Consider the following 27625-nt stretch of genomic DNA (forward strand, 5'->3'; position numbering starts at 1 on the left):
GTAGAATGCAATCTGCTTCTGCACATGCGCGGGTCGTGATTCGCCGCTTCTGCACATGCGCGTGACATCATTTTGAGCATCTGCGCATGCGAAACCCGGAAGTAACGTGTTCTGTTACCTCTGGGTCTCTGCGGAGCATAACCTGAAAATGGTCAACCTGAAGCATATTTAACCTGAGGTATGACTGTACTACTTCCCACAAGGCTACCCAGCATCACGTCCAGACCAGTGCTTTGGTTTTGCCCTGGTTCCTGCCAGCTATGCTGCTCATGTGCTGACAGTTCCCAGTGTGCCTATAAACGAATAAAGGATCGGTGTCTCCCCCCCCCCCTCCAAACAGGCTTTGGGCTGTCCTGAATCATTCAGGCTTCTCCCAGATGCCTTGGCATCATGTCTGGCCCAGAGCTTCATTTTGTGCAAGTCACTTGCGATGTCCCCTGCCATTTATTTCTTCTCCCCGCAAGCGCGCTGACAAATGCCTCCCTCCAGAAACGAGGCTCTCCTCCAGCTGCCGCCGCTGCCTCTGGCAGCAGCCTCCGTTTAAGCAGTGAAAGGCAGGGCTTCTGATGTCACAGCAGGCAGCCGTTTTAAAATCCAAAAGAGAAAGGGGGTGGGAGGAAGCCATTGTGATGAGCATTCCCACCCACCCCCAAAAAGGAGCCAAAACCAATCCGTCAGCTACAAATGGGGTGGAGATTGGGGGTGTGGGCATTTTCCTATACAGTGGTACCCCGCAAGACGAATGCCTCGGAAGATGAAAAACTCGCTAGACGAAATGGTTTTTCGTTTTCTGAGGTGCTTCGCAAGACGGATTTTCCAAAGGGCTTGCTTCGCTAGACGAAACAGCCCTGCCTCTCCTGTCATGGCGACGGTCGCACGCTCGCTTCCCCGCTCCTCCGGCTCCCTCCGACCTTCCGGCTGCCTTGCGCCGCTGCCCACCGCCCTCGCGCGCTCCTCTGAGAGCCGCTGCCGCCAGCAGCCAGCGTTGCAGCCGGAGTTTCGCTCCTGAGCCCCGCCGCCCTCCAGCAGCCGCGTCGCGCGGTGGCCACAAGGCGCGGGTGAGTCCAAGCTACCGGCTGCGGCAGCTGCCCTGCTACTCCCCCCCCCGCCATTGTTAGTGTTTAACTTCAGTGGTGCTTCGCAAGACGAAAAAACTCGCTCAACAAAAGAACTCGCGGGACGAATTAATTTCGTCTTGCGAGGCACCACTGTACAGTGGTACCTCGCGTTACATACCATCCCCCTTGCGAATGCTGCGGGTTATGAGCTCCGCTAACCCGGAAATAGATGCTCTGGGTTGTGAACTTTGCCCCAGGATGCGAGCGGAAGTTGAATGGCGGCAGCATGGCAGCAGCGGGAGGCGCCATTAGTGAAAGCGCGCCTCATGTTATGAGTGGTTTCAGGTTGAGAACGGACCTCCGGAACGAATTAAGTTCGTAACCGGAGGTACCACTGTATGTCTAGAACAAGATTCCCCAAACTTGGGTCTCCAACTACAGTTCCCATCATCCCTGACCACTTGTCCTGCTGGCTAGAGAAGATGGGAGTTGTAGTCCAAAAACAGCGGGAGACTCAAGTTTGGGAAACCCTGGTCTAGAATGTAAAAGCCTATTTCATTTGTTGTGGTGGTGGTTTTTAACCAAAACCCAATTCCACTATAAGAGACCCACTTAAAGAGTTGAGTTGCTACAGGTTTTCCGTGTGATGAGTGTTTCTGTTCCATCAATAGGAGTATAGCATCTAGATCAAGGGAAGTAATAGTGCCACTGTATTCTGCTCTGGTCAGACCTCACCTGGAGTACTGTGTCCAGTTCTGGGCACCACAGTTCAAGAAGGACACTGACAAACTGGAACGTGTCCAGAGGAGGGCAACCAAAATGGTCAAAGGCCTGGAAACGATGCCTTATGAGGAACGGCTAAGGGAGCTGGGCATGTTTAGCCTGGAGAAGAGGAGGTTAAGGAGTGATATGATAGCCATGTTCAAATATATAAAAGGATGTCACATAGAGGAGGGAGAAAGGTTGTTTTCTGCTGCTCCAGAGAAGCGGACACGGAGCAATGGATCCAAACTACAAGAAAGAAGATTCCACCTAAACATTAGGAAGAACTTCCTGACAGTAAGAGCTGTTCGACAGTGGAATTTGCTGCCAAGGAGTGTGGTGGAGTCTCCTTCTTTGGAGGTCTTTAAGCAGAGGCTTGACAACCATATGTCAGGAGTGCTCTGATGGTGTTTCCTGCTTGGCAGGGGCTTGGAGTCGATGGCCCTTGTGGTCTCTTCCAACTCTATGATTCTGTGATTCTATGATTCATAGCTGGATTTCACGGGAACGATGGGAAAGTGTGTTTCAGTTTGTCATTGCTGTTTATTTGCCTCCATCTCACTATGCGATGCTTTATAGCAGGAGTGGGAAACCTGAGGCCCTCCAGACCAGGTCGGACTCCCCCTCCCATCAGCCCCATACATAATGATCAGGACCCCAGGTTCTCCACCCACCCCACTTACAAAACGATAATACGATACGATAATCTTTATTGTCATTGTCCCATGCAGAACAACGAAATTGGAAAAAATCTACATCAGACATTCAAAAACCAACAAGCCTGCTATCCCAACTATCCTAGCCTGGTTGACCCCCTAAAAACTCTGATAACCCATAATTAAATACAATATACTCCCATAGAGACTGTGTTTAAAACCAAAATCGCATTTGGATAGAAACTCAGGCAGCTAGTCCTAGTCCTAGTCTTTATAACCCTGTACCTTCTTCCAGAAGGCAGAAGCTGAAAGAGATCACAAACTTCACGAATGGAGATGATTAATAATAATAATAATAATAATAATAATAATAATAATAATAATTTATTATTTATACCCCGCCCATCTGGCTGGGTCCCCCCAGCCACTCTGGGCGGCTTCCAATAAAACACTAAAATACAATAACCTATTAAACATTAAAAGCTTCCCTAAACAGGGCTGCCTTTAGATGTCTTCTAAAAGTTTGGTAGTTATTTTTCTCTTTGACATCTGGTGGGAGGGCGCCACTACTGAGAAGGCCCTCTGCCTGGTTCCCTGTAACTTGGCTTCTCACAGCGAGGGAGCCGCCAGAAGGCCCTCGGCGCTGGACCTCAGTGTCCGGGCAGAACGACAGATGTTGTAGCTGCACCACTGTTGGGTTTGGTCAGGGATTGTTTTGGGGAGCTAAGGGTTTAAGCGAAAAGCACATTGTGTTTGAGTTTCCGGGGGGATGTGGAGGATGACAGAGGACCAAACTGGGTGAGATCTTGAAGGCAGCCAGGTGGTTTCACTTCACTGTCTCCAGTGTTGTTTTCCCCACAGAATAACAGCCACAGGGGGGAAGTTGGGAAATGTGGGGTGTGGGGAGGGGTTTTCCCATCCTGCCCCTCTAAGCTGCCACTTGTCTCTAGAGCAGTGGCGTAGCATGGGGGGTGCGGGGGGGGCCCGGCCGCACCGGGCGCAACATCTGGGGGGCGCGCGCTTGCACTCGCAGCTCTCTGCCCCTACCTGGCTCACTCACTCTCTCTCACTGCAGTGCTGGCTGTGCGAATCCGATCCGAGCCGCCGGGTCTCCGCCCACTGTGGAGGGGGGGGTGCCAGGCGTGCGGTGCGGTGCGGAGAGAGAGCAAGGGACTATCTGGGGGAGGGACAGTGCAGCGGGGGGGGGGCACAAATTACTTGCCTTGCCCCGGGTGCTGACAACCCACGCTACGCCACTGCTCTAGAGGGAAGTTTCCGAAGGAAGCGGAACCCTTGCCCGACTCCATTGCACTCCAGTGTACCTATCAATATCCTCTTATTTTCTCAACAGCTTAAATTTAGAAGGGGGTGGGAACTGGGCATATTAAACGCTCACACCTTTAGCTTGTCTAGTCTGGCCCTCTGTGTGTGTGTTTTATCGTCATTTGCCCCAAAGCACTGGAAATACAATACAAAGCGGGTAAAAGATGCTTTTTACTGGAACAACATAGCTTGGTATACGATAATGCAAGCTTTCAAGTTATATAAAAAAACCACTTCCTCGGGCATGAATTGATACGGTAATTCTACTTCCATGGTTCTGGTTTCCTTCCCTAGTTTGTGGAAAGTGCTGGAGGAAAAGTAAAGCTAACCTTTGCATCTTTTCCTGGGCTGCTGCTTCTGCGCTCTGTTTTGCAGAGTCAACGAACACCCGTTCCCTTTGACCCCGGCAGATTTGACCCCAAATTTCTATTTTCTTTTCTTTCTTTTTTTTAAAAAAGCATTGTGCGAGCTGCCGGCTCGGCGAGAGATAAAGCACTTGCTGGTCTCTGTTTTCTTTGGTGCTCTTCAGAGATTGGTGAAGAACCCGAAGCGAGGGAAACGGCTTATCGATTTTTCTCTTCCTCTTTCCCCAGAGAATGTGCGCGGCTGCTGAAATTGCTTGGATAAGGTCTGTGCTGATGGATGGATGCAAATCTTGGTGTGTGGAGAGCAGAGGGGAAGGGGAGGGGTGCCGTTCGTCTTGGGCGATGCAGTGATCCTGAAAACGACTTTCACAGGGACAGGACTGGTGAGGGAAGCGTCACAAGAAGATAGCAAATTTCTCAGTGTGCCCCTGTTTTGAATCTGAGGCTGTGAATTTGTGAAATACCCTGAGGGTTATCTAGTCCAACCCTCTGCAATGCAGGATTCTGAGCTAAAGCATCCATGACAGATGGCCACCCAACCTCTGCCGAAAAACCTCCAAGGAAGGAGAGTCCACAACATTCTGAGGGAATGTTGTCAAACAGCTCTTCCCGCCAGAAAGTTCTTCCTGGTGTTTAGTTGGAATCTCATTTTTCTTGTAACCTGAATCCATTGGTTCGGTTCCGGCCCTCCAGAGCAAGAAAAAACAAGCTTACTCCATCTCCCATCTTTAGAATTTGAAGCTAACATTTGAAGATCATAGAGGAGAACGTCTCTGAGGATGTGCAGAGTGCCAACCTCTAAGTACCAGAGACCAACAGCTAGCTCCCAAGGGCAATTAATAATAATAATAAGAAGAAGAATAATAAATTTTATTTATACCTCACCCTCCCCAGCCAAAGCTGGGCTCAGGGCGGCTAACACCAATAAAATCACAGTAATAACATAATGGGGGGGAAAGAGAAAAACACACACATTTAAAATACAGGTTAAAATGCAATTTAATATGCAGCCTCATTTTAAAATAGCCGATAAATCAAGACCATAAGGGGAGGGAAACATAAGGGTCAGACTGAGTCCAAACCAAAGGCCAGGAGGAACAGCTCTGTCTTGCAGGCCCTGTGGAAAGATGTCAAGTCCCGCAGGGCCCTAGTCTCTTGAGACAGAGCGTTCCACCAAGTCGGGGCCAGTACTGAAAAGGCCCTGGCCCTAGTGGAGACCAATCTAACCACCTTGCCACCTGGGACCTCCGAAATGTTGTCATTTGTGGACCTTAAGGTCCTCCGTGGGGCATACCAGGAGAGGCAGTCCTGTAGGTACGAGGGTCCTAGGCCACATAGGGCTTTAAAGGTCAAAACCAGCCCCTTAAACCTGACCCTGTACTCCGCCGGGAGCCAATGCAGTTGGTAAAGCACTGGATTAATGTTAGCCTTACGTAACACTTCATAACTTTTCAGAAATCAGTTGCTGGCCCAGTGGGGTAATGAAATAAAATTGTCTAGAGAAAGGAACCTAATGCCTTTTGGAGAGTTATGGGTTAAATGAAATGAAAGCTTGCATGAGCTGAGTGAGCCATAAAAGGCTTCCTGGGCTACTTAGCAGTGAGCAAAAAAACACTTGGCACATGGTCCTTTGTGCTCAATCATTACTTAGAATCATAGAGTTGGAAGGGACCCTGAGGGTCATCTAGTCCAAACCCCTGCAATGTTTTTGCCCAGCGTAGGACTTGAACCCATGACCCCGTGATTAAGAGTTTCTACTGAATGAGTTATAGTGGGTTCAGTTCGTTCATTATTTTATTTATTACAATTTTTTCTCCAGCGCTTCCTCAGTGGTGCTGAGGCTTGCGCACTGAGTTTACCTACTCGTGAGGTTGGTTGTGCACAGAAAGTGTGACTGGCGCAAGGTGAGAGCAGTGCCTTGAACCTGGGTCTCTCTGGCCATAGTGCAATCTGTAAGCCAGGATGCCACCCTGGCTCTCTGTGGAGCTGAGTGCTGGCGCTCAAAACATGCCTGACTGAGGATGCTAAAATTTTGCCTTTGCCTAAGAACACACAGCAGTTAGTGGGTGTATACAGTGGTACCTTAGGTTAAGAACTTAATTCGTTCCAGAGGTCCATTCTTTCTTTTCCCCCCAAAATTTTTTACTCATTTTATAACACAAATAAAATACACAAACAGAAAAGACAAACAATACAAACGAATTCTTGTCATATCCTTATTTTTCTAAACATTGTTAAGTGGGCTTCCCCAAGTCCCACCTATCTGATTTTCATTTTACTTCATCTTTAGCAGTTTACATATATCATAATTTCTAACCATCTTCCCCCCCCCCACTTACTTTAACCATAAAAAACATTTTAGCAGAGGTCCATTCTTAACCTGAAACTGTTCTTAACCTGAGGTACCACTTTAGCTAATGGGGCTTCCCGCTGCCACTGTGTAACCTCTGTAACCTGAGGTACCACTGTACAGTGGTACCTCGGGTTACATACGCTTCAGGTTACAGACGGTTCCGGTTACAGACTCCGCTAACCCAGAAATAGTACCTCGGGTTAAGAACTTTGCTTCAGGATGAGAACAGAAATCGCGCGGCTTCAGCAGGAGGCCCCATTAGCTAAAGTGGTACCTCAGGTTAAGAACAGTTTCAGATTAATAACAGACCTCCGGAACGAATTAAGTACGTAACCTGAGGTACCACTGTATTTCAGTTTTGGAAGCTTTCATTTGGATCAAGACGGGGCTTGTTTAGTTTGAGCCGGGCTTCCCTTCGCCCGGGACTCTGGTGTGTTTGTGCGTGAGATGTGACACTTTGGTGTTGGAATATAGGAAGTAGCAAGAAGACTGTGCTCTTCCCTTACCAAACATCTCATGAGCGATTGGGTGATGGCAGGTCAAAATCCTGGTTCCCAGGCAGGCTTGAACCCCAGCAGCTTTCTCAAGGAAACTGAGCGCTGCCTAGAGCATCTTTATTTAGAAAGGCATCTTGCATCCTTTTTTGAAAAACTCCAAACATGGAGTTTGGCTGTGGAATTCTCCTGTGCAGCCGGGCCCTCCCACCATCCATCCAGCGAGCATTTAGCTCAGAGAGGAGTGTGGGAACCTGCGGCTCCTGATAAAGATCCCCCGCTTTGCGGAAGGGGGGACATAAAGAATGTGGAGGAATGTTGATGAGATTAAGGAGACAAATAGGCAGCTGGAGAGTTGGGAAGGGCGGTGGGGGGCGGGAGAGAAGGAGGGTACCCCTCTGTGTTGTTGATCCCTCCTCACTTCACAGCTAAGGACCAGAGAGTGGGGTGTCAGGAGTACGGGCCAGTCTTGCCAGACTCTAGGGTTGTGCGCCCATCTCACTCAAAGAGGCCGAGGGCCAGCGCTGTCCGGAGACACTTCCGGGTCACGTGGCCAGCGTGACATTGCTGCTCTGGCGAGCCAGCGCAGCACACGGAACGCCGTTTACCTTCCCGCTAGTAAGCGGTCCCTATTTATCTACTTGCACCCGGGAGTGCTTTCGAACTGCTAGGTTGGCAGGCGCTGGGACCGAACAACGGGAGCACACCCCGCCGCGGGGATTCAAACCGCTGACCTTTCGATCGGCAAGCCCTAGGCGCTGAGGCTTTAACCCACAGCGCCACCCACGTCCCTATACCCATATACCCATCACAGTTGTTTATTTTCTGGGGGGAAAGTTGCCTTTCTCTCTCTCCATTCTCCAGTACGTGGCGGGGGAACACACCACGAAGTTTGTTTGTTTATTGTGGGCCCAGTCACAGTGCCAGACATGGGCAGCGGTTAAATGTAAAAAGGTAAAGGGACCCCTGACCATTAGGTCAGTCATGGCCGACTCTGGGGTTGCGGCGCTCATCTCACTTTATTGGCCAAGGGAGCCGGCGTACAGCTTCCGGGTCATGTGACCAGCATGACTGAGCTGCTTCTGGCGAACCAGAGCAGTGCACGGAAACGCCGTTTACCTTCCCGCCGGAGCGGTACCTATTTATCTACTTGCACTTTGACGTGCTTTTGAACTGCTAGGTTGGCAGGAGCAGGGACTGAGCAACTTGAGCTCACCCCGTCGCGGGGATTCGAACCACCGACCTTCTGATCAGCAAGTCCTAGGCTCTGTGGTTTTAACCCACAGTGCCACCCGCGTCCCCTGGTTAAATGTAAGATGTGATTAATAAACTCGAGCAGACAATCATCTGGATGAGAGATGGCCACAATTTTATCGATTACAGATCTAGGTGGATTTTGGGGCTTCCCCAAACAAGGTTCCCCCGAGTTTCTGCTAAAGAACTAACAACCTGCGTATACCTCTTCTGTTCTCAAAATAGGCATTGCAGGGGATTCGACAAGATGGACCTTGGGGCGCCTTCCAGTTCTGTGATGATCACGAATTCACAGCCTCAGATTCAAAACAGGGACGGTTAAATTTGAACTCTGCGCTTTGGGAAATGGCACCAAACTACATTTGCTGTCTTATTATGATGAAGAATAAGCATTGAATGGTATGATGCTAACACGCCAGGGGCTGCAAAGAAACATAAAGTTGGCTGCACTCTGCTTGGAGAGTGGGCCATATTTCAAATTCTGGACCTTCCATTCCTACCATTTGCAGACTAATGGAAGGAACCAGGTGTTCGCATACATGTCCCAAGGATTCACTGAGTTCTTGTTTACTTGCATTGCTTTTTCATTTCTCTCCCTCCTCCGATGAGTGGAAACTGGGGTGTCCAATCTGCTGTGGCTTTGCACGGTCAGTGACGTTCCTTGCTGGTTGGCACAAGAAGGAGACACTCTTTTGCGAAGCGTCTCGAGGCGTGCGATAAAAACCTGACAAGGGCGGGAAGACAATGCGGCCTTTTGCAGCAGGGTATTTTTCCCCCCTTCTCGGGGCCCATTTCTGCGAGGATGCTGGTGCCATGGCGGAGGGCAAACTGGGCTCCAGAATGTCAGTTGGCGGTTGCAGAGTTTGTCCGTGTCTCAGCGGGGGCTGCTCTTGGTTGCCTGCTCAGAAGATAAATGGAAGTCTTCGCTCCCCACCCCCAGCAATTTGAAATTTGCATGTGGCGTTGCCATGACATCACATGGGGAATCCTGAAATGGCTGCTGGAGCACAACCAAGTGAATGGTAGCTTGTGGGAAAGCGATCGACTCTGCCACAATGATTCCTCTGTGGAGCGTACTGGGGCTCAAAGTACATCCCCAGTTCCCATTCTGTTTGGCAGGGTGGGGGAGAGTCTGGAAGGATTCTCAACTCCCCCCCCGCCCCCCGCCCCGGTCAGGGCCTGAACAACTGTATGACAGGCAGAAACCCAACCGGTGAAGTTTCACTCCACTCCACCCCACTGTGCTTCCATGCTAGGGAAATCTTGCCTTCCGATTTCTGCCCTGTTAAGCAGCTGTCGGAGGCTCCTGATCTGTTTCTGCACTTATTTATTGTTTAATAGTCATCTTTAGGAAAACCTTGCTGCTTAAATGCCCCCTATCCTTCTGGCTCTTCATTCCCCTTTTGAGGGCACCTGGCAATGTAGTAGCTAAGTAGCTGCTCAGTCAAGCCTGATTCTGCAAAAGGTTTCTCTCTCCTGCCCTTTGCTGACAGCCAGATCTCAAGGATCTCGCTTTATAAGGGAACATTCAGCACCCTAGGAATGCAGCGCCTTGCATTTTTTGAGTATTCTAAATTACTAGCCCTTATGGCTGCATGGTGGGGGGCATCTGGGCAAAGTCTTGTGAAAATGCTTCAAGGTGGGAGGGAAGCAATGGAAATGGCTCCAACTGGTCTTTGGAGCAGGGGCAGAAGAAGAATAAATTATGGAAGAAATGTACTTGATTTGATTAACTTATTTAGGTTGTAGAATAGTGTTGTCATGGTGCAGAATTTAGATACTTTTTCACTTATTATGACTAGGTAAAGGTACCCCTAATCGTTAGGTCCAGTCTCGGACGACTCTGGGGTTGCACGCTCATCTCGCTCTATAGGCCAAGGGAGCCGGCATTTGTACGCAGACAGCTTCCGGGTCATGTGGCCAGCATGACTAAGCTGCTTCTGGTGAACCAGAGCAGCGCATGGAAACACCGTTTACCTTCCCACTGGAGTGGTACCTATTTATCTACTTGCACTTTGTGCTTTGAAACTGCTAGGTTGGCAGGAGCAGGGAGCGATCAACGGGAGCTCACCCCGTCGTGGGGATTCAAACCTCTGACCTTCTGATCAGCAAGCCCTAGACTCTGTGGTTTAACCCACAGCTCCACCTGCGTTAGTTACTAGGGTGCTTATTGCCTGATCAAGTGAAATTTCCATGGCAAGGTGAAAAAATATTCTAAACTCTGTACCTTAAGCGTTTGAGAGAATCTCCCTGCTAGGGTGTCTCTGAAGAGGCAGCCTATCCTTAATGTGGATTTGAGGTACCCCACATTTTATGTTGTGGCGCACAGCCCTTGTTCCTTATGGGGACGGTATAACTGATTGTGATTTTTGCACACACAAAAAAGAAAGAAAAGAAAAAGAATAAAATGAGGTATTGGGCCAGGCATGAAAAGGTGTGTTGCAGGGAGCAGGTGTGCCATTTTGGGTCGCCCAGAGCGCATTTGACCAGCACCAAGAGAAATCATTGGAAACCAATTCCAGCCTTGTGGAAGGAATTGGAGAGGAATCGTTGGGAGTTGATGAGCTGTTCATTTCGCGGCTTTAGTCTCCCAGGAGTAGGTGTTTCTGTCGGTCTGATTTTATACTTCCCATGCGTGGCAGGGGACTTGGTGAAAACAGAGGGGAGCAAGTTGGTCCAGTGGGGGAAAACTATCTGAATATATTCATGGAGGACTTTGCTTCTGCTGAAATGATGAGCAATTCCAGATCATTAGGGAACTGATACTGCGGGTTTTGTGGCTGCTCTGTAATGAAGCAGCTCCAAAAGCTCTTGTGAAAACAGCATCTGTCGGGAGAGAGGGATGAGTGGATTTTTTTATTATTATTTTAAAAGCGGGGGGAGGCCTTAGCACAAGTGCAGATTGCCTCCTTTGCATGCAAAAGTTCCCAGGTTCAGTCCCCCAGAATCTCTGGGTGGGGCTGGGAGAGAGTCCCTAACTTAAAGCACAGGGGAGCTGTAGAAGACATTACTGAGCTCGACAGAAGCAGTGGTCCATTTTGTTTTCTTTCTGGGTGGGTGAATGGACCTCTGTCTGTTGAGAAGCAAAAGGAGAAAATCCCCAAATCATAGACACTTGGGATTTGCGTGAAATTCCATTTTAGTGCACGCTCCCTTCCACGACATTTGCATGCGCAGCCTGATGCGGTTTTTGCACATTCCTCGCTTCTTGCACAAAGAAGAGCCTTGGAGGCATTCTGAACCTTTTGAGCTAGGAAGATTCACCTGGCACTGACTCTGTTGCAAGCTCCCAAGCAGACTCCCGTGGAGCGATCGTGCCATTTACTTATTGGGTCTCCTTTCTGTAAGTTTTTGGCTTGGTTGCATGCTGATTCATAGCCCGCTGGCAGACGTGCAGCTTTTGCAGACAAACCCTAATCCGAAACAAGCGCTGGCTGGCCGCAGGAGTCATGGTTTGCTCCATTCGGTTCTATGGGATGCAACTGTGTTGTGGCTTCACTTGCAGCCGCAGTTAAAAGCCGGTTTGAATGCTGCTGCTGTTAGTGACTGAGCAGAAATCTTGCTGAGTGGATCAGGTTAGTCTGGGTAAGTGACGCCTGCAAACAAGGGGTGTGCGGAAATCTCACTCTGTGTTCCTGATCATTCCCCCTTTGCTTGCCTTTCTGCCCCAGATTTTCTCCACCCCTGAGAACTATGATCAGACTAGGATGGTGGAACACTTGATGAATGTCTGTGTCTGTAAGGTAAAGGTACCCCTGCCCGTACGGGCCAGTCTTGACAGACTCTAGGGTTGTGCGCCCATCTCACTCAAAGAGGCCGGGGGCCAGCGCTGTCCGCAGACACTTCCAGGTCACGTGGCCAGCGTGACATCGCTGCTCTGGCGAGCCAGAGCCGCACCCGGAAACGCCGTTTACCTTCCCGCCAGTAAGCGGTCCCTATTTATCTACTTGCACCCGGGAGTGCTTTCAAACTGCTAGGTTGGCAGGCGCTGGGACCGAACAACGGGAGCGCACCCCACCGCAGGGATTCGAACCGCCGACCTTTCGATTGGCAAGCCCTAGGCACTGAGGCTTTTACCCACAGCACCACCCACGTCCCGTCTGTGTCTGTACCAGCCTCTTAAACCGTCATGTTCTGGGGTCTGGTCATTGCTGTTTGCACATCCGTGGTCATTTTTTTGTTTTCGAAACACTGCACTTAGAAAACATTCACAATTGCTTCCTCTCCCCTTTCCACCCGAAGCTGGATCACAGGGGCTATGCAGGAGGGCTCAAATTAGTGCCCTAACCACATGTTGCTTATTAGTATACAGACTGAGTAATCCAGGCTAAAAGAGAGTGATTTGGAAGAGAGATGCTTTCATTCTGCAGTGCTCTCGCTCTCTCTCTGGCAAGGTTTTAGCTGCTCCTCCTTAGTGAACCGGCCAGACCTTCACAGCGATTTTAATTGGCTTTTGGAGTTGTTCGCACTCCAGGCCACTTCTGGTAAATCCAGGCTGACTGCATTTCTTAGATAATGGGGTGGTGGATTTCTCCGGCTTGAGCCTGGGGAGCAGTCTAGATTCTATTGACCCAAAGCCTGCTGGTTCTGCTTTTTCTTTGGCAGGCCCTGGCATGGGGACAATTGATCGGCTATTTCTCGTGCAGTTTTGTTGGGGATGGAGGGTAAACTTGGTACAACCCTTTCCGCTGGGTGGTGGGGTGTTCAAGGCTGGGGAAGGGGATGTGGACCGAAAAATTGTTTGGGTGGTGGTGTTTAGTCGTGTCCGACTCTTCGTGACCCCCTGGACCAGAGCACACCAGGCACTCCTGTCTTCCACTGCCTCCCGCAGTTTGGTCAAACTCATGCTGGTAGCTTCGAGAACACTGTCCAACCATCTCATCCTCTGTCATCCCCTTCTCCTTGTGCCCTCCATCTTTCCCAACATCAGGGTCTTTTCCAGGGAGTCTTCTCTTCTCATGAGGTGGCCAAAGTATGGAGCCTCAGCTTCAGGATCTGTCCTTCCCGTGAGCACTCAGGGCTGATTTCCTTAAGAATGGATAGGTTTGATCTTCTTGCAGTTCATGGGACTCTCAAGAGTCTCCTCCAGCACCATAATTCAAAAGCATCAATTTTTCGGCGATCAGCCTTTTTTATGGTCTAGCGCTCACTTCCATACATCACTACTGGGAAAAGAAACTGCACAATGGTTCTTCAGTTGCACTGGATTTTTAAAGGGACATCGGGTTCAGTACATTGCTTTCCCTTGGCCTCATACGAAGTAGACTCTCTCCCCCCGCCCCCAATATGGAATGGAGGGTAGTGTTCAAAATTAGCCAGGCTTATTTTGCACCTGCCTATCAGCCACTCGCGACCAAGTGAAGATACCTGGGCCCCAGGATAGTGCCTGACATCTCCATCATCTGGGGATCATTGGATCGGGACTGTTTTCACACACTTAATATCCCACCCTGCATAATTCTATCGGTTGTATTTTATCTGCACAATCAATTTCTGGAACCAAAATGCTTTTTCTGAGCAGGAGCAGTCATCATTAAGAAAAAGAGGTCAGAATAGACCGATATACCATATTTTTTTGCTCTATAAGACTCACTTTTTCCATCCTAAAAAGTAAGTGTGTGTGCGTCTTATGGAGTGAATGCAGGCTGCGCAGCTATCCCAGAAGCCAGAACAGCAAGAGGGATTGCTGCTTTCGCTGCGCAGCGATCCCTCTTGCTGTTCTGGCTTCTGAGATTCAGAATATTTTTTTTTCTTGTTTTCCTCCTCCAAAAACTAGGTGTGTCTTGTGGTCTGGTGCGTCTTATAGAGCGAAAAAATACGGTATATGTGGATTGTCCCTGGATCAAGTGACTTTTCTTCCTTAAGTTCTCAAAGTTCCTAACCCAGCTCAAGGTTGACATTTGAACCAATCACAGTCAGTCCATCATTTGAAAAATAAGGCTTTAGAGCTGTCTTGCCCCCAAACGGCAACTGGACATTTCGTTTTGGCGACTGTAAGCTTGGTTTAAGGAGCCATTTGGCCCTAGCTTACATATTTGAGTTTCTAACAGGGGGGAAAGAGCTTCAGAGGCAGAGACTGAGCAAAGTTTTGAAGCAGGCGTGAGCCACCACAGTTCCTCTTTCCCCCCTAGGACATTAATTGACGCCTGGGCTCAGATCCCAAGCCACTTGCGTAGCTCAGGCAGAGCGGCTGTGAGCGAGTCGTTCTGCCTGGCGATCTCGCAGTGGAGGCAGAATGAGAAAACTGTTCAGTAGCTAAAATGTGCGGTTGAAATGAGAGCGATTGCTGGTAATGGACATAAAGGCCGGAGGAAAAGAATCCAATTCTTCAGAGGCAGCAACGTATTTTCAGTGCCCAGGTGCTTGAGGTTTGATCAGCACAGTGTCACCTTGGTTTTGACAGATTATACGGCTTTCATCTGGAGGAACCAATTCCTCACATTATTAGAGCAGCTTTTGAAAATGCACCTTTGGGCGCCATCCAAGCCCTCTTATTCCTCCTGGACTATTCTGTGATGGATAGAGTTGCGCCAGTGCAAGGAGGCAGGCTGCTTGGCTTTTCTCTAATTTGCAACAGCTTTTCTTTACTTGCAAAGTACTTTGCTGGTAAATATTTTTATACCACGAAATGCTTTTAAAGATATCGAGACCATGAGCAGCGCAAAAATCGCCAGTAAATTTACATCAGTTAAAAAAACCACACTTGTTTAGTCGTGTCCGACTCTTCATAACCCCATTGACCAGAGCATGCCAGGCACTCCTGTCTTCCACTGCCTCCCGCAGTTTGGTCAAGCTCATGCTGGTAGCTTCAAGAACACTGTCCAACCATCTCGTCCTCTGTCGTCCCCTTCTCCTTGTGCCCTCCATCTTTCCCAACATCAGGATCTTTTCCAGGGAGTCTTCTCATGAGGTGGCCAAAGTATTGGAGCCTCAGCTTCAGGATCTGTCCTTCCAGTGAGCGCTCAGGCCTGATTTCCTCCACAATGGATAGGTTTGATCTTCTTGCAGTCCATGGGACTCTCAAGAGTCTCCTCCAGCATCATAATTCAAAAGCATCCATTCTTCGGCGATCAGCCTTCTTTATGGTCCAGCTCTCTCTTCCATACATCACTACTGGGAAAACCATAGCTTTGACTATATGGACCTTTGTCGGCAAGGTGATGTCTCTGCTTTTTAAGAATAACAACACAGAGAATAACAAATCAACAAATCAAATAAACTTTACCGGATCACCTGTTGGAGTAAGGCTAGCTGAACAAACCTGTTTTAAGCAGGTGCTTAAATTCCAGTGGTGTTGACGCCTGCCTGATAATTAACCGGGAGAACATTCCAAAGGGCAGGTGCCACAACACTAAAAGCCCTGGGGAGTTTTCTTTGTAGATGCAAGGAGCTTGTGACACCGCTAGCAGTGCCTATTTCAAGGAATGCAGCGACCAGGCAGGGGTATGTAAGGTTAGGTGATCCTGAAGATAATCAGATCCCAAGTTGCTCAGGGCTTTGTCTGCTGAAAGCAGGATCTTAAACTTGTTCTGATAGCATATTAGCAGCCTGTGCAGTTCTTTCAGCAATGGTGTTGCATGTTAGCAAAAGGAAACCCTGCTGTCAGCAACCTTGCTGCAGCATTCCTTATCAGTTGCAGCTTCTGGACCAGCCTTAAGGGAAAGCACTATGTTTTCTTTGCACCAGGAAAACCAAGACGTCAGCTATACATAGGGAGAAAATATGAAGATGCTGCTCCCTTCCAGAGGGATTGGGGCCTTTGGGAGGCCTTTTGGAACCAGAGAACCACAGCCTTTTCACAGCTCCGCTGTTTGAGCTTCCATGCCAACATTTTCAGCAGCTTTCCAGTTCAACTTTCGCCAGGAGAAGCTGCAGTTCCACCTTGCAGTGTTAGAAATTAGCCAGGCGCCAGGCACGTTTTGTCACTGGTACAGGTCCAGTTGCGACGGTGCGGAGATCTCTGCATGCCAGACTGGGGGAAGCAAAATGTCACTGAACAGAAGGATCTAAAATGTTTCCCTTGAAGCTTGAATTTTGGGGTTTTTTCCTGGATTGTTTTATTTGATGTTTTAATGTGTTGTAAACCTTGAGATTTGTTCCTTGGAATATAAAGAGGTATATAAATGGAATCACCCTCATCCCAAAAAAGTGCCAAGACATTCCATGGGGGTGGGAGGGATTCCCTGGTCCTGAATGGGGTAACTGTGTCCCTGAAGGACCAGGTGCGCAGCCTGGGAGTCATTTTGGACTGACAGCTGTCCATGGAGGCGCAGGTCAATTCTGTGTCCAGGGCAGCTGTCTACCAGCTCCATCTGGTACGCAGGCTGAGACCCTACCTGCCTGCAGACTGTCTTGCCAGAGTGGTACATGCTCTGGTTATCTCTCGCTTGGACTACTGCAATGTGCCTTACGTGGAGCTACCTTTGAAGATGACTCGGAAACTACAACTAATCCAGAATGCGGCAGCTAGACTGGTGACTGGGACTGGCCGCCAGGACCACATAACACCAGTCCTGAGAGATCTGCATTGGCTCCCAGTTTCCGAGCACAATTCAAAGTGTTGGTGCTGACCTTTAAAGCCCTAAACGGCCTCGGCCCAGTATACCTGAAGGATATACTCCACCCACATCGTTCAGCCCGGACACTGAGATCCAGCGCCAAGGGCCTTCTGGCGGTTCACTCATTGCGAGAAGTGAGGTTACAGGGAACCAGACAGAGGGCCTTCTCGGTAGTGGTGCGCACCCTGTGGAACACCCTCCCTTCAGATGTGAAGGAAATAAGCAGCTATCCCTTCAGATGTGAAGGAAATAAGCAGAAATATGAGCCAGTGTGGTGTAGTGGTTAAGAGCGGTAGACTCGTAATCTGGGGAACCGGGTTCGCGTCCCCGCTCCTCCACATGCAGCTGCTGGGTGACCTTGGGCCAGTCACACTTCTCTGAAGTCTCTCAGCCCCACTCACCTCACAGAGTGTTTGTTGTGGGGGAGGAAGGGAAAGGAGAATGTTAGCCGCTTTGAGACTCCTTAAAGGGAGTGAAAGGCGGGATATCAAATCCAAACTCTTCTTCTTCTTCTTCTATCCTATCTTTAAAAGACATCTGAAGGCAGCCCTGTTTAGGGAAGTTTTTAATATTTAATGCTGTACTGTTTTTAACATTTGATTGGGAGCCGCTCAGGATGGCTGGGGAAACTCAGCCAGATGGGTGGGATATAAATTATTATTATTATTATTATTATTATTATTATTATTATTATTATTGTGACCTAGGCCATTTGGTGATTAGAATATATATTTGAGTTTCTGACACTGCTTGTGGGTCTGATACCACTTGTTGGTCTCCTTAAGACGCGGGAGACATATGGTGCTGTGTGAAGAATATTGCTTGTTGTTAATGCTCCTGTCATTGTGTGCTGTGCTTCAGAGGTGACTCATTGCAAAAGCAATTAGGGCTCCCTCTTTGTGTCAGACTGGCACTGTGCGTCTAGATCTCTTCTCTGCAGCGTTGCCCTGTTTGCTTGGAAGACGCAGCAGAATCTTTCCTTTGCACCTGTTCCCCTTTCCCCAGCCTTGGGCTTTTCCCAGACTTGGATTTGAACATTAGGTAAAGGGACCCCTGACCATTAGGTCCAGTTGTGGCCAACTCTGGGGTTGCGGCACTCATCTCGCTTTATTGGCCGAGGGAGCCGGCGTACAGCTTCCGGGTCATGTGGCCAGCATGACTAAGCCGCTTCTGGCGAACCAGAGCAGCTCACAGAAATGCCGTTTACCTTCCTGCTGGAGTGGTACCTATTTATCTACTTGCACTTTGACGTGCTTTCGAACTGCTAGGTTGGCAGGAGCAGGGACCAAGCAATGGGAGCTCACCCCGTCACAAGGATTCAAACCGCCGACCTTCTGATTGGCGAGCCGTAGGCTCTGTGGTTTAACGCACAGCACCGTCTTTTAAAAGCAGCTACAGCGAACGGGGCTGTGCCTTTGGGAGCATGTGTGCAGAGTGCCCAGCCTTCCTGATAGTGGCACGTTGAGCTCTGGGTAGATATGTCCCGGGCTAGTCCTATCATGCAGCAGGGGAATCGGGAGAGATGAGCTCCTGTGTCCCACCCACCTTTGCAATGCTTGGATTTTGTCGATTTGGCTCAACGTGCGCAGTGGCCCGCAGTCAAACTCTCTCTCTGATATTCTGGCACTTTGGCTGCCGTGATCAGGTCCTGGCACAGCGTAGAGCTACAAGATGCCAAGAGCAAAAGTGGGCATCGCTGCTTCTGAACCGGAGCGGCCCACCGTCCCTGTTCAACGAATGTCACTCTCTCCCAGAGCAGATGATGGATTGGCTCCGTTCTGGGTGCAGAGTGCAGCTGTTCGTTGCAGTCCTTGGCCTGGCAAGAGAGTAGCAACTTGGATGAGTTGGGACTTCGCAGGCAGCTCTGCCTGGCTTGTGTAACCGGCTCCCCGGGTGAGGGCGGAACTAGACATTACGAGATGCACTCGCAGCTGCTCCCCAAAACAGCCACCGCCTTTTGACGTCTCCCCTTTCCCTGCCTGTGGCATGAAGTACAGCTGTGCCCCATTCCTTAGTGCCACACCATTCCACATTAACCCCACCTCACCCCTCTCAGTGGTCGCTGGCTGAGATCTGCAAAAACCCAGGTGGTCATGGAAGTTGTACTAGACGTTAGAGCAGGGGTAGTCAACCTGGTCCCTACCGCCCACTAGTGGGCGTTTCAGGATTCCAGGTGGGCGGAAGGGGGTTCTACGCCACATGTTACTGCAGCACTGGTGGGTGGTAAGGAGATTTCACCATCAAGAACAATGCATTACTGGGCAGTAGGTATAAAACGGTTGACTACCCCTGGGTTAGAGAATGTCAGGAGCGAGCCAGCAAGAAATCACATGGAGTAAGTGGCGTTAACTCTTTATTAGCAGAAACAAGGCCAGCTCAGGAGTGCCAGGCCTAAGGAGCACAACAACTCTTCTTGGTAGGTCTTTCCCCCATGAGGCAGTTGTGGAGATAGCCTTCCCATAGCTGTCTAAGACTCCTTCCCAAGCAATATGAGACTCCGCCAGCACACCTGTCTCTGTTCCTCTCACTTCACACCTCTCCTGGTCCTGGGTGACCAGGGCGAAGGGGAGCTTGTCACAGCAGAAGAGGGAGACGCCCTGGCTTCTTCACCAGCCTGACTCATCTCTGCCTCTTGGCCTCCCTCCTCTTCTGCTTCAGCTTCTGTCTCTGATTTTGGACTGCTCTCTGCCACAACCTCTTCCTGCTCACTAAACCCTGTTACCTCTTCAGCTTCCCAGGCTCTGAGCCTTCTTCCCGGGAGGGCCTCCCCCCATCCACTTGCATCCAGCCGGTCCATGACATCGAAGGGGAGATGAGAGCTAGGCGCGTAGCTGCTGGTTTCTTGGCGGCAGCCACACGCATCTCATGACACCTTGCTTCACCCTGCACACTTTGTTCTGGTGTGGGAAGAAGGGCTCGGTGCTCCAGCCCTGGAAATAGTAATAGAGTGCATCTGAGTGTTTGGAGCATGCCTCTCCCTCGCCACCGAGTCAGCACAGTCGTTGGCGATTTAATTGAGATTGCAGGTCAGAGATCACATCCAGCTAGCTCATCCCCTGCCTTGGAAATGAAGGACTGGTCATTTCTTGCAGGTAGTAGTAGCTGCTATCTAGGAGGGGCAGTTCCTCAGCTTTGAAGTAGCAAGTGCTCCCGTCCCTAAGGACTAATCCAGAAGAGGACATTTCTTGCTAACATAAGGGGAGGTTCAGAACGGGTCCAGTCTGGGCAGTGAGATATTGCCCTTTGGTTTCTCGGTTCCTCCTTTTGTCCATTATAAGCAAGCACCTGTTCCTTCTTCCCACCCAAGAAGCTGGACTCTGCTCACGCAGCTGAACCGAAACTTCCAAAAATGTTGTGCCACAGATCCATTGCTATCCCCCGAGGCATTGGCAATTTGTGCCTCAAATCAAAACATTTGCTCCCATTTGCGTTTGGGGGTGGGGCATGTGCTGTTGTGGATTCGGCTTTGGCAGAATATATAATTGCAGCCTGCTAATTTATGGCCTGGGATGTGGGTGGGACTGTGGTCTAAACCACAGAGCCTAGGGCAGGGGTAGGCAGCCTAAGGCCCGGGGGCCGGATGCGGCCCAATCGCCATCTCAATCAGGCCCAGATGGTCTGGGAATCAGTGTGTTTTTACATGAGTAGAATGTGTCTTTTTAATTAAAATGCATCTCTGGGTTATTTGTGGGGCCTGCCTGGTGTTTTTACATGAGTAGAGTGTGTGCTTTTATTTAAAATGCATCTCTGGGTTATTTGTGGGGCATAGGAATTCGTTCATTCCCCCCCCCCCAAAAAAAATATAGTCTTGCCCACCACATGGTCTGAGGGACGGTGGACCAGCCCATGGCTAAAAAAAGTTGCTGACCCCTGGCTCATCTCGTTTTATTGGCTGAGGGAGCCGGCGTACAGCTTCCGGGTCATGTGGCCAGCATGACTAAGCCGCTTCTGGCAAACCAGAGCAGCGCACGGAAACGCCGTTTACCATCCCTCCGGAGTGGTACTTATTTATCTACTTGCACTTTGACGTGCTTTCGAACTGCTAGGTTGGCAGGAGCAGGGACCGAGCAACGGGAGCTCACCCCGTCACGGGGATTCGAACCTCCAACCTTCTGATCGGCAAGTCCTAGGCTCTGTGGTTTAACCCACAGCGCCACCCGCATCCCTTGGTAGCAGCCAATAGCCAGGTGTAAAATGTGCCTAGCATCTGGCTAATTTTGAACACTGCTCACAACCTTCTAAGACCAGTTGTTTCCATTTTACAGATGGGAACTGGGAAGCTATAATTTGCCTGTGGACACCTATTTGGAAACGATTACGGAATTGGGACTTGGAAATAGATATTCAGGAAAGCCAACTGTCTATCAGGAGACTCTTAGACAGGGAGAGGAATAATTTTGTTGTGTGGCTGTAGTGACGTGGGGTTTGTGATTTCAGCTCTCTTGACATAATCTGCTGGAGACAGTTCTCTAGTAACACTTCTTTATTACAGCAAACAAGACTGAAGACTGAGGAGGGGAAAGCTACATTTATAGGGACAGGGGACTAGCTAGAAAGGATACATTTTGGAGGGAACAATATCAGGCAATCACAGTCCTGCCTTTTGGAGGAAACCAATAAGACAGAGGATCCAAATACAGCAGTTTAAATGAACCAATAGTAGCTGTACCCCCTGAAACCAAAAGGCAGTTACTTTACCCTAATGCAAATATAGACAATAATAATACAGATATAAAATCCTTTGACTCAATACACAACACCCCTTCCCCCCTAGTGAGCACAGCAGACGTAATCTCTCAGGTACTGTGGGGTCCTACAACTTCTACTTGATCTCCTGACAACAGGCGTTGCCGGTTCTGGATTGGGTGTTACCTGTGGTAGAGGGGCTGCTATAGGGGTTTCCTCAGGAACAGATGGAGTCCCAGACATCTCAGGGTTCCCTACCTGTACCTCGTCATCATGAGGACTAGCAGACCCTGGTTCATTTGCTGAAGCCCCTGGTGACTGCACCTCTGGGCCATTTTCACTCTGGTCTTGCAGCTCTGCGTCGTTAGCCAGGGATGAATTATCTGACTCCTCCCTGCTGAGCGCCCGGCGCCTCAGCTGATCTATATGTCTCTTCCAAACTTGCCCATTTTCCAAGGTTACATAATAGGACACAGGTCCACTAGCCCGGGTGACCACACCAGCCACCCACCGCGAACCTCGTGAATAGTTCCTCACCCAGACCAGATCTTCAGGGGCGAGATACCTTGTTGTGTCAGTCTCAGCCTGGGGGGTTGCTCTTGAATTATGGTTTGGCATTTTATCCGGGTGGACATAATCCAGCACCGTTACCAGTCTTCTACCCAAGAGCAGCTCAGCTGGCGACTTGCCCGTCGCAGTACACGGCGTCGCATGCTGCAAAAATAACATTCGCGCGATGCGAGCTGACCAGTTACCCTCCATTAAGCGCGCAATGGATTCTTTGGCTGTTCTTACCATGCGCTCAGCCTGCCCATTGGAGGATGGGTGAAAGGGCGCGGATGTGACCCCTCTTATGAAGTTATCAGCCAAGAATGCCCTGAATTCTTGGGATACAAAAGCTGCCCCATTATCTGATACAATGGTCTCAGGTAACCCGTGGGTTGCAAACAGCTGCCTCAACACCTTGATTACGGCAGCTGATGCCATGCTAGGGACCATCGCCACTTCTAACCATTTGGAATATGCATCGACGACAACCAAAAAGACCTTCCCCTGGAATGGCCCAGCAAAATCTAAGTGCAGCCGGCTCCAGGGAGATCTGGACTGCTCCCACCAGTGAACTGGTGCTCTGGCCACTTCTGGCCGCACCTCTTGGCATGCCTTACATGTTCGTACCCATTGTTCTATGTTCTGGTCCATTCCAGGCCACCACACATAACATCGGGCTAGCGACTTCATCCTGACCATTCCCGGGTGTCCCATGTGAAGCGTCTCAAGCACCCTGTTTCTCAGTGGTGCTGGGATGATCACCCTATCTCCCCACAGGAGACAACCCTTATGCATGGACAACTCGTGCTGCCTTGTCGCATAAGGCCTGAATTTGTCTTCATGCGGACCACCTGGCCACCCCCTCCCCACCCAAGTGAGCACACGGGAGAGAACAGCATCTTTCCTCGTTTTCTCAGCTATATCAGTAGCCGTTACAGGAGCCCCCGGAAGTGTTTCCAGCATCATTATGTGCTCCGCTGGAGCGGGATCCTCATTGCTCCCGCCAGGAAGGGGCAATCGACTCAGCGCATCAGCGTGGCACAACCGTTTCCCCGGCACATGGGTCAAGGTGTACTGGAACCCGTTCAGGAATATAGACCAACGCAACATTCTGGGGGAGAGAATTTGTGGCGTTTGTTTGTTCGGGTTGAACAACCCTAACAGTGGTTTGTGGTCCGTTTCAATGGAGAAATGGCGACCGTACACATAATCATGGAACTTTTTGATTCCTGCCACAATTGCAAGCGCCTCTTTGTCAATTTGAGCATAGTTGCGCTCCGTGGGCGACAACGTACGGGAATAGAAAGAGATGGGCTTTTCCGACCCATCCAGTTCCCTATGACTCAGCACCGCCCCCAGGCCGTATTGAGAGGCATCACATGCCAGGACCAGCGGCTTTGACTCATCATAATGAGCAAGGACGCTCCCGCTACTCAGCATTCTTCGCAAGGAGTCAAAAGCCTTCTGCTGCCCCTGCCCCCATCGCCACACATTCTTTTTCTGCAACAGTCTATGTAATGGTTCAGCTACCGAAGCTTTATGGGGTAAGAACGAATGATAAAAGTTAATAAGTCCCAGGAATGACTGCAACTCCGTCTTGTTCTGTGGTCGTGGTGCCTCGATGATGGCCTTAATCTTAGCATCTGTGGGGTGGATGCCTGATGCATCAATTTTAAACCCCAAGAAATCCACAGCTGGCACCCCAAAACTGCATTTTTCCTTTTTCAGTTGCAACCCCACCTCCTTGAACTTGAGCAACACTGCACGGACACGCGCAACCAGTTCCTGTGGGTCTTTTCCAGCAATCAAAACGTCATCAAAAAATGGCAAGACCCCCGGCAGACCTCTTAACAGGCGTTCCATGAGCCCTTGAAAAATCCCTGGGGCCACACAAACTCCAAATTGTAATCTGTTAACTCTGAACGCCCCTTTATGTGTGACAATAGTCTGTGCTTCCGCTGATTGTGGGGTTACTGGCAGCTGTTGGTAGGCTTGTGCCAGGTCAATTTTGGCAAACACCTTGCCCCCAGCCAGTTTAGCCAACAGATGTGATACGACTGGAATGGGGTATGAGTTTCCCCTGAGTGCCTTATTGATAGTACATTTGTAATCTGCACAGATCCTGACTTCCCCATTTGCTTTAAGGGGCGTGACGATTGGAGTCTCCCACTTAGCAGAGTCCACGGGTGAGAGAACTCCCTGCTTGACCAATTTATCCAGCTCTGCTTCGATCTTGGGTTGCAGTGCAAATGGCACTCGCCTTGGTTTGAGTCGGATTGGGGCCACCCCAGGGTCCAACTCGAAGTCAACTGGGGGCCCTTTATAACAACCCAGTTTTCCATTAAAGAGACCAGCAAACTCTTTGCATAATGCCTCGCTCATCTCAGGGCAGGTTTGGATTGAATTAAGCCCTGATATACTCAGTCCCAGGGCGGGGAACCAGTCAGTGCCCAGGAGACTGGGGCGACTGCCCTTCGCAATCACCAGTTTGAGTACAGCCTGTTTGTCCCGGAACTGAACTCTCACGGCACACATTCCCATAACATGGATGCGGCCCGCTGAGTATGACTGCAAGGTTGCCGGGAAGGGCTCCAGAGGGGGCAACTTACCCCTGGGGAAGAATGTCCTCGCGGTCTGGTCCGACACGATAGTGAATCCAGATCCGGAGTCCACCTCCATGTCGCACTGCTGACCCTCAATCTTCACCTTGACGTGTGCCTTGCCTTGCGCTGGGAACTGCACGACCCTCCCGTTGATCTCCGTTACATAGTGGCAGTCCTTTAGAAAATGGGTTGCTGTGGGCGGTCTGCGATGCTCCAGTCTAGGTGTTCCTGTCGCTCCCAACGCCGCCGATCTACAGACCCTGGCGATGTGACCTGTCTTCCCGCACGTCCGGCACATAGCATCCCGGAAACGACAACTCTTCCGCTCATGGTTTCCGCCACAACCTGGACACCTGCCTCGGTGATCTTTGTGCACTGTGCAGGCCTGACGCACTGACTCGACCCCACGGACTGGGCTCTGGCTCGGAGTAGCCTCTAGCTCGTCCATGGCATGCGCAACTTCTATCTGTGGCTTAGGGGCCTTGCGACTGGCATCAAGCTCCTCTCTTTCATAATTCTCCGTGGCGGTGGCCTCCTTCAAGGCTGAAGCAAGGGTAACCTCTTCTTTAGCCACGATGCGTCTTCTGGCTTTCTTGCTGCTCAGACCACCGATAAACCGATCCAGGAGAGTCTCTTCCAGATTTTGGAAGTCACAGTGCTGAGCGAGCTTCCGCAGTTCAGCTAGAAATGCAGATACAGACTCCCCAGCACGCTGCTGCCTCTCATGAAACTCCATCCGCCGGACCATCTTGGTCTCAGTAGGCGCCAAATGGCTTGTTAGGCAGGCAAGAATATCTTTGAGAGATGTCTCACTTAGCTTCGCTGGAGCAAGCAATGCCTTGGCCAGCTTGAAGGTCTCAGGCCCACAGTAGCTCAGGAATGTGGCCCTTCTTTTGCTGGCATCGGTGATCCCTTGAGCCACTGCGAAGAACTCGAAGCGTTCGACGTAGTCTTCCCACGTGTGGGGCTCTGATGGCTGGAAGGGCTCCAATACCCTTGGACTCTCCATTGTCCTGTGGCAGGGTCGTCTTCTCAGCTGGCCAGTGAGTCTTGTTCTTAGCTGCAATCCGGACTCTGAGGCAGGGCTGCGTTTAACCGCTCCTCAGCATTCCGGATCCCACCTTCGTCGCCAGTTGTAGTGACGTGGGGTTTGTGATTTCAGCTCTCTTGACATAATCTGCTGGAGACAGTTCTCTAGTAACACTTCTTTATTACAGCAAACAAGACTGAAGACTGAGGAGGGGAAAGCTACATTTATAGGGACAGGGGACTAGCTAGAAAGGATACATTTTGGAGGGAACAATATCAGGCAATCACAGTCCTGCCTTTTGGAGGAAACCAATAAGACAGAGGATCCAAATACAGCAGTTTAAATGAACCAATAGTAGCTGTACCCCCTGAAACCAAAAGGCAGTTACTTTACCCTAATGCAAATATAGACAATAATAATACAGATATAAAATCCTTTGACTCAATACACAACAGTGGCGATCCTTACCTTATTACCCTAGGTCTGCTTTGGTGGTCAAATGCCAGTTGTTAGACCCTCAATCTTTTCTTAAGTGCTGGGTCAATTCTTTTTTATTCCTGGTCTCCTGGATTCCTCCTCTTCTGGGCTCTGAAACTTAAAGCAATTCTAGCTGGAGGGAAAGCAACCTTTGGAAAACACTTTGGCAAGAAAAGAGGTTAAGCCAGGTCCTGCACTTGCATTACTTCTGCAAACTGGGGTTTTTAGAAACTGTGTGTATTTCTAGCTTTTTTAAAAAAACAGGTGTTGCCTCATTTTGCAGGTTGAGAACCTTCTGGGCCTCCAAACTGGATAGATTGTGTTTCGTATCTTGTATTTTTTTTATGTTGGGAACCTCCCTGAAATCTACGAATGAAAGGTGGTATACAAATTAATTAAATTAATCTAAATTAGAAGGGCATTCAGGTGTGCACCACAGGACCACAGTTGAAATGAACTGGGCAGGGTAATGCTTGACCAAACCGCATGCAAAAGAACTTAAATGCACATGTTTCCCAAATCTGATAGACACTCTTTTAAACAGTTTCTTAATTATGAGTTGAGGAGCTTTAAAACTACCACAATGTAAAACCAGGGTGTGAGCATGGATCACTTACTATCTAATGGAAACCATTTATCATTCAGTCCTGCAAATTCAAAATTTCCAGATTTTAATTTAGAAAAACATGTCGGCTCTGTGTGGAATTCTGTTTCAGCTGTTAGGGGATAAGCCGTCTGAGTTTAAAGGCTAAATGCCATGTATAATCTCAATAAAAGGTAAAGGTACCCCTGCCCGTACGGGCCAGTCTTGACAGACTCTAGGGTTGTGCGCTCATCTCGCTTAAGAGGCCGGGAGCCAGCGCTGTCCGCAGACACTTCCGGGTCACGTGGCCAGCGTGACGAAGCTGCTCTGGTGAGCCAGAGCCGCACACAGAAACGCCGTTTACCTTCCCGCTATAACTCAAATCTCAATACAAACTCAATATAATCTCAATACAAACAAGCTAATGTTATGTGTGTTTCTCACACAGGCTCGACATACTATGACAATGTGCGCCCCCTTGCCTATCCTGACTCGGATGCTGTTCTCATCTGCTTTGACATTAGCCGCCCAGAGACTTTGGACAGTGTCCTTAAAAAGGTGAGCCAGCTAGAATATACTGGGGAGTTTGGGATGGGGCAGGGGATGATCTTTCAGTTTGGGGAGAGCTGAGATCTTGGAAGATACAGCGGGACTCCAGAATCACAGTTGTGCTACAGGCTCTAAGCTGGCTTTGAAGACACTTGAACTCAGGACGCACGGGAGAAACGTGCTAAGAGGAAGGCATGCTTGGCAAATCCACACCGTGATCAACTCCCGCCCGGAAACCAATGTCCCCACTGTGGAAGGACGTGTGGATCCAGAATTGGCCTCCACAGTCACTTACGGACTCGTTGTGAAAACATTGTTTATGGAA

At 49.7% G+C, this 27625-nt stretch overlaps 1 protein-coding gene across 1 annotated transcript in view; it reads left to right on the forward strand.

Annotated features, from left to right (window-relative positions):
- Positions 1-27625, forward strand: part of RND2 (Rho family GTPase 2) — a 44300-nt gene that overhangs the window by 11181 nt on the left and 5494 nt on the right. The window contains exon 3 of the mRNA XM_083408018.1: positions 27200-27309. Coding sequence (XP_083264144.1) covers positions 27200-27309 — 110 coding nt within the window. The remainder of the gene's footprint in view (positions 1-27199; positions 27310-27625) is intronic.

The sequence above is a fragment of the Podarcis tiliguerta genome (genome assembly GCF_965153285.1).
Source record: "Podarcis tiliguerta genome assembly, chromosome: 13".
NCBI classification, from domain to species: domain Eukaryota; kingdom Metazoa; phylum Chordata; class Lepidosauria; order Squamata; family Lacertidae; genus Podarcis; species Podarcis tiliguerta.